Here is an 11,778-nt window from a genome sequence, read left to right on the forward strand (position 1 = left end):
CGCCCGTGGGCGGCGCGGACAGCCCGGCCCGGCCCCTCCGCTCGTTCCCGACCGGCCCTGCCCACGGGCACCGCGGGCTCTACCTGCGGCCGGCGCCCCACGCTCCGCTCCGGCTCCTCGGCGGCCGCGGCGCTGCGGAAAGGTGGGGCCGCGGCGGGGGGCGGAGGGACGGGCGGCCGGGGAGAAGGCCACGGGCACGGCCGGCCCGGGGCGGCGGCGGGGCCGGGCGGCGGCAGCGGAGTGCGGCCGGCAGGGGAGGGATGGCAGAGGAAACGCGGCGGTGCCGCGGGCTGCTCCCCGGATGGGGCTGGAATCGTGGTGTGGGATGGGAGGGGATGGTGGGTCACGGCAAGATGTCTGTCTAGGTACTGGCTCCGCGGGTGCTGCGTCCCAGGGAGAGAGGAACAGCCTCGCGTCGCCCATCCCAGGTAATGTGTCTCCTGCACGGCTTGGAATGCTTTGCGACAGGTACTGGGTAAGGTTGGCAGTGCCCCGGTTCAGGTTCAGCGTATCTATTTTTAGTCTACTGTTGTTCATAATGCAGAATTTTTTATTTTTCTTATACTCTATGCATCACTAAGTGTCAGAAACAAACTTCCTCCCGAAAACAAGCTTGCTTTTGCTGGTTAAGCAGTGCTTTGTATTCTGATTCAGATGGTTGCTAAAAAAACCACTTCATCCCGCTCCCATAAATGAATATCCATAGTCCCAGAGATCGTGTGAGTTTTCAATAAGCAATAGTTGAGGGTTTTTCAAAATTATCATTACAAATTTTACTGCAATAGGAAGAGAGTGGCACTGTCAAGTTCTGTCAATTTCCTGGATATATCAGCATATTAAATAATCCTGTGTATCTCTGCATGTGTCTGTTGCTTCAAAAGCTTTTGAACATGTTCTCCAATTTTAGCTGGATTTAGGAGATGGAAATGTCTGTCTGGAAACTAATAGATGGGGAGGGGAGGAAATCTGCACTTTGCTTCAAGAAAAAGAGGCCTAGATTACTCCTTCATTATTCTTTCTAGAAGTAGGTGGCTGGGCAGTTGGTGTAGGCAGAGTTCTTCACTAACCATTACATGAACAAGGAAGAGGAGGAAGATTGTCTGATGTGGGAAGTGGAAAAGAACTCTGGATATTGTCATGGATGGAGAAACTTAATTCAGAGGATAAAAGTTATTAGCTTGGTTTCTTACAGTTTTGCAACTGTAGCTTCTGACATCACAGCTTACTAATTTTTTTAAAATGTCCTTTCTGTAGCAGGATTCTGAGTTTTATTTGTTTGGACTTGTTTTAAACAAGCAGTTCCCAACTGTTCCTTTGTACTGATTTGTCTATAAACCATAGCTGGAAGATCTTGAGGTACATCCTGCTTTATGTACTGTGTTCTCTCCAGACCTGCTTCTTTAAAGCAGCTTTTTCCCATATTTGAAAATTGCATATGTCAAGTACTCCTCTGTAACAGTATCTCAGTCTTCAAACAGATCTGTTTTATAGGGTAAAAATGAACGTAGGAGTTGCCCACAGCGAGGTAAATCCGAACACTCGAGTGATGAACAGCCGAGGAATGTGGCTGACATATGCGCTGGGAGTCGGCATGCTGCACATTGTCCTGCTCAGCATTCCCTTCTTTAGTGTCCCTGTCGCCTGGACTTTAACAAATGTCATTCACAACCTGGTGAGTACCCTCTCTTGGAACAGAATTTGAATAGTGGTTGTTCATAAATATTTATTTTCAGTAGCAAGGGAAGAGGAAAGTAGCCAGTCTGTATGGACAATGAAATCCTGCTATCCAAAACACCACCTCTCCTTGGCCTACCCACAAATGATTGGCTGTTTTGGGGAGGAGGAGTGATGCATGACCACTTTCAATTTAAGCATGAAAGACAACATGAAATAGTCTTTATGTAGTTATGTATTCTTTTAAATGGCATTTAATTCGGCTGGAAGGTTGCAGACATAAAATCATCATTTCAACTAACTTTCACAGTGTTCTGTATATTATTAGAGAGCTGTGCTGAATCCATAAACCATCACATTTTTAGTTATTGGACATATCTACTAATTTTTCCACATAAATCTGTTAGTATCCCAAAATGTTTAATTTTAGCAGCCTACCTATTTTCTTTAAGAGAAATGCTTGCATTGTATTTCTTCTAGGTTTGATTTCTGGCCAAGCTACATAATTCAGAATGACTTCAGCATACAATGTTGTCACCATACAGGACATTAGAGAAATCTTGATTGAAAGCAGCAGGCAAAACTGAACTACTTTGACCACAGCTCTGAACCACTTGTTATTCAGAGGGTCGTGACTTCCATGATGACTTTTGTATGCAAAAGATTTTGTGAGCTGCTTTCTGCTCCTCTCTGCAGGATGCCATCAGTTTCCTGTAATCACTTAAAGTAGTGCAGCTATCTGTATTGGTCCTGCCATGCTTAGAGAAAGGAGAGCCATAACCCAGCAATTTAGATCATACTTGAGGTTTGCTAGCTCACCTTTCTAACATTACCAGCAAAGAAGACTTGACAAAAAGATAGCTCCTTCCTTGTTTAGGAAAATGATAGTTCACTGAGGATGGGTAATATCCTCTTGAATGTAAAGTTTTAATTCTTATTTTAACTTTTTGGTTTTGTAGATAGGTTTAAGACTACTGGTGGAATTGTCATTAGAGCCTTTTGTGTGTTATCTTTGACAGCATCAGACATGTCTGACTTCAGAAGATGTTGGCAGAGACAAGTATTACTAAATTTTCCACATGCCTTACTGAACTCATTGCAAGTAGCTGTAATGACAACAGCGATGAGAACATGTACTGGCAAGTAGTTTTGTAGTGGAACACTAAAAGATGAGTATAAATTGCACTGGTGGATATTTCAGAATTTAAATGGCACTTCTTTTGGAAACAAATCCTCAAATGGTTTGACAAAAAAAAAACCCTTGGATTTCTACTAATGGAAAACTCTTAGCTAACCTTGAAAGTACTTTTGATGGTTCTTTCTGCAAGTACCACTGGGAAATAAAATGTGAAGTAAGCATTTGGATCTGTCCTAAAAGTGTCTTTATGGTTATTAAAATAGACACTGCAGACGTCATGAATCAAAAAATTAATTAAACAAATCAATTGTCCTAGGTTCACAGGGCTCTGGTCTGGAGGCTGTTCCAAAAAAAGGTGTAAGGAGACATGAAGTGATTTGCTGAGATTTCACCTCTATTAGAATTTGGAAGAAATGTGATTTTTTTTTCCTAGATAAAGCTTTCTATAATTTTTTTTTCTATGTGCATAAGAAAGAGAAGGAAATCTTTGATACTGTCTCATGGACACTCTTCCTTGGAGATGGTATGCTCTCTTAAATAGAAGACAAGTGTTTTTTAAAACTGGAAGAGGGTGTACTCCCCTGTTTGAAAGCAAGAGGCCCAAATTGGGCTTTCAGAACAAACCATACATGGTATCTTCCCATCAAACAGGAACAGTTTGATGTTCCCCTGTTTAAGGAGAAGCAGCAGGTGGACAGATGGTATTCAGCAGAATGCTTAGTTAGTTCCTAAGGATTTGAAGCTGGTAAGGGGCTGAGAAAGATTTCAGGAGTTGGTCTGATATTGTCAGTGTTTGTAGGTAGATTTTTGCTTTATGCACACTCTACTACTCATCACTCTGTTAACACTGTGCTAGGAAAGTGGTGATACAAATCAGCACTTGTTACAGTACTTGTTAAAATTCTATTGAATTCAAGGAACTTTTGCCTACTGGTGTAGAAGGCAAGGGAGTGGATTGGATGTCACACAGACTTGGGCATTAATTCTGACTCTGCACAGTCTCAGGCAAATCACTTCTCGTCTCTTCCTTCCTCTTCAATAGCTTGTTATTACAGGCTAGCAGCTCTTCTGGTTGAGAATTTACTCACTCTCTTTTTTAAAAAATTATTTTTAATTTTATAATGCATTGAACAATGTAGCAATTATTTTAAAATATTACTAAAAGTGCCTCTGTATTCACTTTTTATTTTCCCCAGGGAATGTATGTGTTTTTGCATGCAGTAAAGGGAACTCCTTTCGAAACACCTGATCAGGGCAAAGCTAGGCTACTAACACACTGGGAACAGCTGGATTATGGAGTACAATTCACATCTTCAAGGAAGTTCTTCACAATCTCTCCTATAATTCTGTGAGTTCAAAACTGTGCTATAGATCAATTGACACATAAAGCCATGATTTCAAAAGCTGCAACATAATGGGTTGCAATTTACAGTCTAAAAGCATTTTCTGTCTTTTTCTTGTTTGTTTTTTTATTTCTACATCACAGCTGTAGGGAGTATTTATTTACAGGCTATGTAATCAACAATCATTCTGCTTTTGACACTCCACATACTGAAGTCAAAGTTTGTAAACAGTTATTAATGGGGCAGGTTTTAAAGATTAGAAATGTTGGGAGGAAAACTTACTGTTAACTCTTGAATTTCTTTAGAGATTGTGAAGTCATAAATATTGAAAATCTAAATGAATTGCTTTTGTGGCCGCATTTATTAACCATTTTGCAACTTGTGAGCTAGAAATGTGTCAGTCATCAGTGAATGGGATCTGGTGTCAATTTTGCTTTGTACATATTGTTTTCTATGTAAACTATGCAAATGGCGTAAGATTTCTATACACCTGTCTCTGTTGACAAAAGTCTGGTTGTGTAACTAAGAAAAATCAGATACATATTTAATATTCGACTCTGAAAGTCTTTCTGGTTGTTCCTAAAGAAAATCTACACACCCACTTATATGGCAGAGTGAGAGGGGAGGGAAGATCGTTCATGATGTTCAGAAAGTTGGCTCATAAAGGACAGACACTGGGAAAATATATATAACTCCTCAAGGTGGGAGAAGTGCTGGAAGAAAACAGTAAACTAAGCGTTGCTTTTTAGCCCCTTGAGAGGTATGGGAAGAAGAGACTTACACCATAATTTTGCTGTAGATACTCTAGAACCTCAGGTGAGATATTTAATACAGATACAGATGTTAACCAGTAAAGTCTTGCTAATCACTAAAGCACTTTTTTCAACTATGCTTTGTATGTGTTTTAGACAAGGCTGCAATCAGCTAAGCTTGCTCCCTTTTCTCCTGCAGGTACTTCCTGACGAGTTTCTATACAAAGTATGATCCCACACACTTTATCCTCAACACAGCCTCTCTCCTGACCGTGCTTATCCCCAAGCTGCCACAGTTGCACGGGGTTCGAATCTTTGGCATCAATAAATACTAAGCAGAAGGTTCAACGCTGGCTGCCCCTGACATGGCTACTACTGCTCCCTGGGTGAAGGAAATGAGTAGTCTGCTGTGCTGAGTATCTCATCGTACCTGGTGAGAGATGCTTTTACGTCTGAGATACAATTCCTGCTTCCTGCAGCATTGTCTGGGATGAAAATCGACTTTTTAAGAAGATGCCTTCAGATACTTCAATGTGGATTGGAAACGTGTGGAAGAAAGATTTTCATGAAGAACTGGGCAGGCCCAGCTCTAAAGCCTAATCCCCACTAAGACTGTACATGTGGCTGATGCAAGTGGCTTGTAAGGAAGGTTCAAGTAGCGGCTGAAATGGAGAGCAGAGTTTCACAAATACTCATCATCCATAATGCAGGTGGTAACTTTACATATAAATCTAGAATCCTCAGTGCCAAGGACTGGTGAGGCCACATTGTTAGATTAAGAGAAATTAGGTAGTTTCTGCTGTAATGGATTGTAAGTGGTTGTGCTTGTCTTTGCATTGTAAAAGTCTGTCCCACAGTAAGTACTGTGACAGCGAGCATAAATTGATGGTATAATTCCTGCCTTCTCTGTTCTTGGGATTTTTTAAATTTATTTTTTTTTTGGTCACAATAACTGAACAAAGTCCTTAACTGCCAGCTCAGGGGAGTTCCACATCAACTCAAGAGCTCAGTTTATGTACGCTTTTACAAGTTGCCACTGTTGTGTTCATTTCACTTTGCTTACCAGGATACTGACTTTTCTATGTGTAAATGGGACATCCTGTAAAATTGCAATTTCTTTTTAGGTGTGAATTTTTGACTATTTTCTCTGATACTCACTGATGGGTTATTTTTCAGTAGCTGAGAGGCCCTGTGAGGTGGTGGGGAAAGGCTTGCTGCAGTTGTAGAAGGTGCTCTGTTACAGAGCAAGTGTCTGAACACGTAAGGGAAGCTGTGTAGGTTGTAAGCTAGAATAGAAGCTGAACTAGAAGTAGGTGAGTAGGTAAATCACATGGACTAACTATGCTTTTGCAGAAAAAGGTATAGATAACTTGCATGTCTTGGAAATGTGGAGGAATGCTGTGTTTTAGGGGTACTGTGTAGTGTGGGGTAATCTTTTATATTATCAGCTCTGGTATTAGAGTGAAGGAGGTACATCTACTGCTGTGAGCAGTTATTTCTCTGTTGTGGAAAAAGGATTAATTCTGAAGTCTGCTGTGTGTGTGCCAGCCCAAACCAGCTCAGATTTAATGGAAGACTCCATTTAAGACTTGATTTACCTTTTGGTTGCAGTGGCAGCCAGTGAGCTGGAAAAAAAAATTAAAAATATCAAAACACAAGCCTACAGTGGTGTACTTATTTTTTTTTTCTACAGCAATTTCCTGGCTATTTACTTTATCGATAAATGTGCTGTTAAAAAAAAGGGCAGTGAGTTACGAATTTTCTTTAGCAATTGGAACTTATTAGTTCTGGCTGCTGCTTGCACAGAAAGCGGTAACTGGCTGATTTTTAAGACTGGCCATCACAAGGCTGTGGTGTCCGGGGGCCGGGGTGGCTGGACAAAGCCCTTGGCTTGCGGAGGAGTCCCCGCTCTGGGCCGCTCTCCGCACGGCGGCTGCGCCGGCCGGAGCACCGCCCGCGTCCCTGGCGGGGCGGAGCCGGGCCGGGCCGTGCCGGGGGTGGCGATACCGCCACACGGGAGTGACGCGAGTGCGCCGCGGGATTCCGGCCGCCGCTGCCGCGGGCCGGCCGGAGGATCCGCGGAGGTGGGGCCGGGCCCCTGGCGGAGCAGAGCGGCCGGACTTACCCTGCTCTCCCTGCCCGCACGGCAGCGCTCAGCCGCGGCGCCGGCTGCGGGCCGCGGGCCGGCTGTGACCTCCCTTAGGGCTGCGAGAGGCACCGCCAGAAGCCCAGTGAGGAACTCTCTTCATACGTAATTCTGGGAGGTAACGCCTTGTTTTACCTGCTGTTTTTTCTTAGGGTCTTAAACGTCGTGTGTGGCCATTCATGACTTTAAAAGATCTTCAGAAAATCAGGGCAGAACACGTGGTTGAAAGCCCTCCACTAATAATAAGTTCTCTTCTAGACATAACCACCAGGTGGATGATAAACAATGAACAGCATTGCCCAAAGCGTTTTGCAGTCAGCGAAGCGCAGCCGAGCTGCGTGGCTGAGGAACCGCTGTGCTCACTCTGGAAAGAAGCGTTTTCGCAGGCTGGTTTTGGGAATAGAGACAAGCTGTGACGACACCGGCGCTGCTGTGGTGGATGAAGCTGGCTGTGTTCTGGGAGAAGCACTGCACTGTCAGAAGGAAGTTCATTTACAGTAAGAACAGACTTCTCTCAAGGCTTCTACCTTAATAACGATTTTACTGTTACTTATCATCCATAGAAAACTCTTCCCTGCCCCATAAAATTCAGTACGTGGTGGGTAGGTGTGAAGATGTATCACTTTGGCGTCAACATATACTGCCTGAGATAGTACTAAAGGGGAGGAAATAAATGCCATGAATTTAACAAGTTTCCTTTCAAAGAGAGACAGATTGCTCCTCTAGCTTGAATAAAAGATTAAATAATTGCTACTGTTAAAATCACTAAATGTCTTGACTTTTTAAAGGAAAAATTAGTCAAATATAAGCACTGGTCATTAAGAACATGAGCTGACAAGTGAGGGGTTGTAAATACTAAGTTGTATTATTTTGGAACAGTGTTGAGATACATTTTAAAAGCATCTATACCAAAAAAGGGCAAGTTACATCCTTTTCCGGCCTTCCACTGATAATTTTGCTCCTTTCACTCTCCTTGACACTGATCAAGGCATTTGAGAATGCATTAAGGAAACAGGATACAAGATTAAGAGGTGCCTGGAAACTATTTTTATGGCATTCTATCTGTTATAAACTACCAATGCGTTGCAATTCTTGGTTTTACTAGATCAGGAGGAATAATTCCCGTGGTGGCACAGCAGCTTCACAGAGAAAACATCGACCAAGTGGTTCAAGAGGCCCTTGGTGCCAGCGGCGTTTCCGTGGCCGACCTTGCAGCTGTGGCGACCACAGTGAAACCTGGGCTCGCTCTGAGCCTGGGCGTGGGGCTGCAGTACAGCCGGAGCTTGGTCAGCAGGCACCAGAAGCCCTTCATCCCCATCCATCACATGGAGGCTCACGCACTGACCATCAGGCTCACACATCACCTGGAATTTCCCTTCTTAGTTCTACTAATCTCTGGAGGTCACTGTCTCTTGGCAGTAGCACAAGGAGTTTCAGATTTCCTCCTGCTTGGACAGTCCATCGACATCGCACCGGGTGACATGCTGGATAAGGTAATATCTCCTCTCCTTACCTTACCTTAGCTGTCCTCTTCTTTTTATTGCATTTATACGACATAATGGTAGTAATATCATCAGCCTGAGGACAGCAATTCAATTCAATACAAGTTTTATGTAACTTTTTTTTCTATTTTGGAATGCCATAGATTTAAGATATGAAAGACTGTTAAAAATGTACACAAAACATCAATTGTAATGTATGTACATTAATTATATTTTGGCAAATAGGCAACATAACCAAAACTGGTGTTGGATGTTTCATTGACACTGATTATACAAATAAGTTGTATTAATTCGAGAAGATTTATAGAGGTATTTTATAAAGGTACTATTATGCTGACAGGTTTAAAACAATGCATGTTAAAACATTTCTTACTAATTTTAGTTTTTAGAGTTTGAAAAGCATGGTTTGGCCTTCAGAATCATAAGTTTTCTGGGTCCCTCAGTACAGTCTGTAAAATTGGTCACTTATGGCTTTGTTCTCAGCACCATTTTAAAACAGTATTTGTCCATATTAATTAAAAATAGGGGGAGTGGATGGAATCATAAAGGGGATTTTCAAAAGTTGAAATCGGCTTTGTTTCTGTGTATCTGGTAATACAGTATGGCAGACTGTGTGTGTTTCCTATAGCTTAAAAATGGAGTAATTAATATTTCCTGCAAAATCTGTTGATCCTTATGTTTGCCCAGATCGTCCTAGAATTAAATTTCTAAATACTCCCAAGAAAAAAAAGTATCCTGCTGGGCTGATGTTATGTCTTACCCGTACCATGCCCTGTTTGTAATATCACATTGGATTGGATGTTTTGGTGCCACATTTTACTCCATGGACTATAGTACAAGGAGGAACTGATTGTTGTTTGTCGTCTCCTTAGGTGGCACGAAGACTGTCTCTAAGAAAGCACCCAGAGTGCCACAGCATGGCTGGGGGGAAGGCCATAGAGCACCTGGCTCAGACGGGGAACCAGGAACTGCTCACCTTCCGACTGCCCATGCAGCAGTATCGGAACTGCGACTTCTCTTTCTCCGGACTTCAAAACCTTGTCAATAATGCCATTGTACAGAAAGAAAAAGAAGAAGGTATTTTTTGGGCAGTCAGATACAAACTGAGCTTTTGATGACCTACACTCAGGAACCCCCTTTGATGATATACTTTTATAGGTATTCCGGAAGGTGAGATCCTGTCCTGTGTTAAGGATGTTGCTGCTGCTGTACAGCATGCAGTGGCTGTTCATATTATCCAGAGGACATATCGAGCCATGCTCTTCTGCATCAAAAACAGCATATTACCATCAAAAAATGCCACTTTGGTGGGTATACTTTCTTTTTCCTTTTTATATCTGACTCTGTAACATCATTTGAAGATGCAGATGCCTTGTACTTTCCACCTTTGACATATAAGGAAGATCTCACTATGTATTATATTGTTAAAATACCAACAATATTGAAGTAACAGTCATATAAATGTTTAGCTGGTTTTTAAAGTAGAGAGGGATTTTCTTACCATCTAGTCTAACCTCTCGTAACAACTTGACCTTGTGCTCCCCAATACTTGATGGCTGTTCTAGTTACAGTAGAACCATAGACTGCTTTAGCTTGGAAAGGACCCTAACGATCATCCAGTTCCAGCCCTCCTGCCATGGGCAGGGACACCTTCCAATTAAGACTGACATGCTTCAGGAATGTCTTTTTTCACAATAAGCTCACTTAGCGTAGTCTTTCCTGGTATGTTTTAATCTTAAATGCAGCATTTATTGCTGTCTTTAGAACTTCAACTGATAACTATTTTCTAAACTTGATGCTGGTTGTGTATGACCCATAAGTGCTTTTGAATTAATGCCTTTTTTTCTTTTTGAAATGCTGTCAGGTTGTATCAGGAGGAGTTGCAAGTAATCAGTATATCCGAAAAGTTCTACAGAATCTGGCAGATGCAAACGATTTTGCTTTACTGTGTCCTCCTCCAAGACTCTGCACTGATAATGGTGTTATGATTGCATGGTAAGAGTTGTTTCTCTTTAAACAACATTACAGGAGCACATGCAAAGTTGACATGAGCGTTAAGAAGCTCTCTGTGTGCTGACTGAACGATGTGCTCGTATACAGAGCTGTGACAAAGGTTTTTATGTAATTGCTTTGTTGCTCAGGAATGGCATTGAAAGGTTACGTGCAGGGCTGGGGGTCCTACACAGTACTGCTGGCATCCGCTACGAGCCCAGGTAAGTGACCTGTCACTCCCAGCCTCTGTTCTCACTGTCATGGAGCAGCCAAAGGGGAAGAGCTCACATGAAAAAGAGGCACAACACCTGAGGAGTCTCTCTGCAGCACACATAAATTTTAAAAGTTACTTTACAAGGCAGTTTTAAATAGAAATTATTGTGGCTGGCATTTATGTTTGTTTTTGCTCAGAAACTTAATTTACCATACATCATAACAGTTCTATGTGTTTTCCTTCTATGATTGTGTAGATGTTAGGCTTAAGGCCAAACAAAATGTGGAGATCTCAAAAATACCTGCTGGTCTTAAACTTTACTTTTTTTTTTCAATTTTTATCCCTTTCCATTTTCATAAAAATAGACTTGGATTGTCTCAATACAAAAAGAAAGTATTACAGTTTTCCCATGAAAAATTATAAAATACTCTAATTCAAAAATAATTTGTATATATTTCAGTGAATAAAAAACTAAGTTTTACTTGCTGTAGACAATGCATTATGTAAGATTATCACAGGAGATACCTGTGAAGCTCTATAGTGTTTTGCATTCAGCAAGACATTAAATGAATTATCAACTAAAATCAGAATCTAAATAAAACAACAGCCCCAGAAGATGGCTTTGAAATCACAACTGTGTTTCTAGAGTTTGGAGTGGCTGCAATTGCAAACATCTCCTTGTAAAGATGTTTTCAGGTACAGCTTTAGATGGGCTATTTTAATGGTCACAGTCTTAGAAATGCAGGGAATGTACCAAAATACTTTGCCTCTAGTGTTAATTGTAAAAAAGGTCTGTGAAGCTGTACATCTGTGTGATATGGCAATGACGATATTGATTTTTAACAAATATATAATTTTGTTTTCTAGAGCTCCCCTGGGAATTGATATTTCAAAAAGAGTTGAAGAAGATTCCATCAGGGTGCCAAAATTAAAAGAGATACGATGGTTGGCATCTTAAAAAGTAACTCAGTAAAATAAATGCAACTATAAATAGTTCAATGAAAACTGTTTCAATGC

At 41.6% G+C, this 11,778-nt stretch overlaps 3 protein-coding genes across 4 annotated transcripts in view; 2 read left to right on the forward strand and 1 right to left on the reverse strand.

The window, feature by feature from the left end:
* Positions 1-340, reverse strand: part of PMS1 (PMS1 homolog 1, mismatch repair system component) — a 44,413-nt gene extending 44,073 nt beyond the window's left edge. The window contains exon 1 of the mRNA XM_030277850.4: positions 84-340. The gene's annotated coding sequence lies outside the window, so the exon portion shown is untranslated. The remainder of the gene's footprint in view (positions 1-83) is intronic.
* Positions 10-6,565, forward strand: ORMDL1 (ORMDL sphingolipid biosynthesis regulator 1). 2 transcript variants are annotated; one of them, XM_030277854.4, is made up of 5 exons: positions 10-142; positions 366-428; positions 1,479-1,672; positions 4,009-4,160; positions 5,107-6,565. In XM_030277854.4, exons 3-5 carry the CDS (start codon positions 1,499-1,501, stop codon positions 5,240-5,242), a joined length of 462 nt encoding a protein of 153 aa, XP_030133714.1. In that variant the 5' UTR covers positions 10-142; positions 366-428; positions 1,479-1,498; the 3' UTR covers positions 5,243-6,565. The 2 variants fall into 2 exon arrangements, with proteins under 2 accessions (XP_030133714.1, XP_002195267.3); XM_002195231.7 differs by having other exon boundaries at positions 1,492-1,672.
* A 114-nt stretch (positions 6,566-6,679) lies between these two features.
* OSGEPL1 (O-sialoglycoprotein endopeptidase like 1) lies at positions 6,680-11,766 on the forward strand. Its single transcript, XM_002191823.6, has 8 exons — positions 6,680-7,171; positions 7,312-7,550; positions 8,159-8,546; positions 9,428-9,632; positions 9,714-9,862; positions 10,420-10,550; positions 10,697-10,768; positions 11,629-11,766. The coding sequence occupies exons 2-8, from the start codon at positions 7,339-7,341 to the stop codon at positions 11,717-11,719; spliced, it is 1,248 nt and encodes a 415-aa protein (XP_002191859.4). The 5' UTR covers positions 6,680-7,171; positions 7,312-7,338; the 3' UTR covers positions 11,720-11,766.
* Positions 11,767-11,778: the final 12 nt, after the last annotated feature.

The sequence above is a fragment of the Taeniopygia guttata genome, chromosome 7 (assembly GCF_048771995.1).
Source record: "Taeniopygia guttata chromosome 7, bTaeGut7.mat, whole genome shotgun sequence".
Lineage (NCBI taxonomy): Eukaryota > Metazoa > Chordata > Aves > Passeriformes > Estrildidae > Taeniopygia > Taeniopygia guttata.

Excerpts from the sequence above, each read along its gene's own strand:
- ORMDL1 (XM_030277854.4), top strand. The coding sequence starts at position 1,499 with ATGAACGTAGGAGTTGCCCACAGCGAGGTAAATCCGAACACTCGAGTG. Across the intron at positions 1,673-4,008 it reads CAAATGTCATTCACAACCTG|GGAATGTATGTGTTTTTGCA; the intron begins GTGAGTACCCTC and ends TATTTTCCCCAG. Across the intron at positions 4,161-5,106 it reads ACAATCTCTCCTATAATTCT|GTACTTCCTGACGAGTTTCT; the intron begins GTGAGTTCAAAA and ends TTTCTCCTGCAG.
- OSGEPL1 (XM_002191823.6), top strand. The coding sequence starts at position 7,339 with ATGAACAGCATTGCCCAAAGCGTTTTGCAGTCAGCGAAGCGCAGCCGA. Across the intron at positions 7,551-8,158 it reads CAGAAGGAAGTTCATTTACA|ATCAGGAGGAATAATTCCCG; the intron begins GTAAGAACAGAC and ends TGGTTTTACTAG. Across the intron at positions 9,633-9,713 it reads ACAGAAAGAAAAAGAAGAAG|GTATTCCGGAAGGTGAGATC; the intron begins GTATTTTTTGGG and ends ATACTTTTATAG.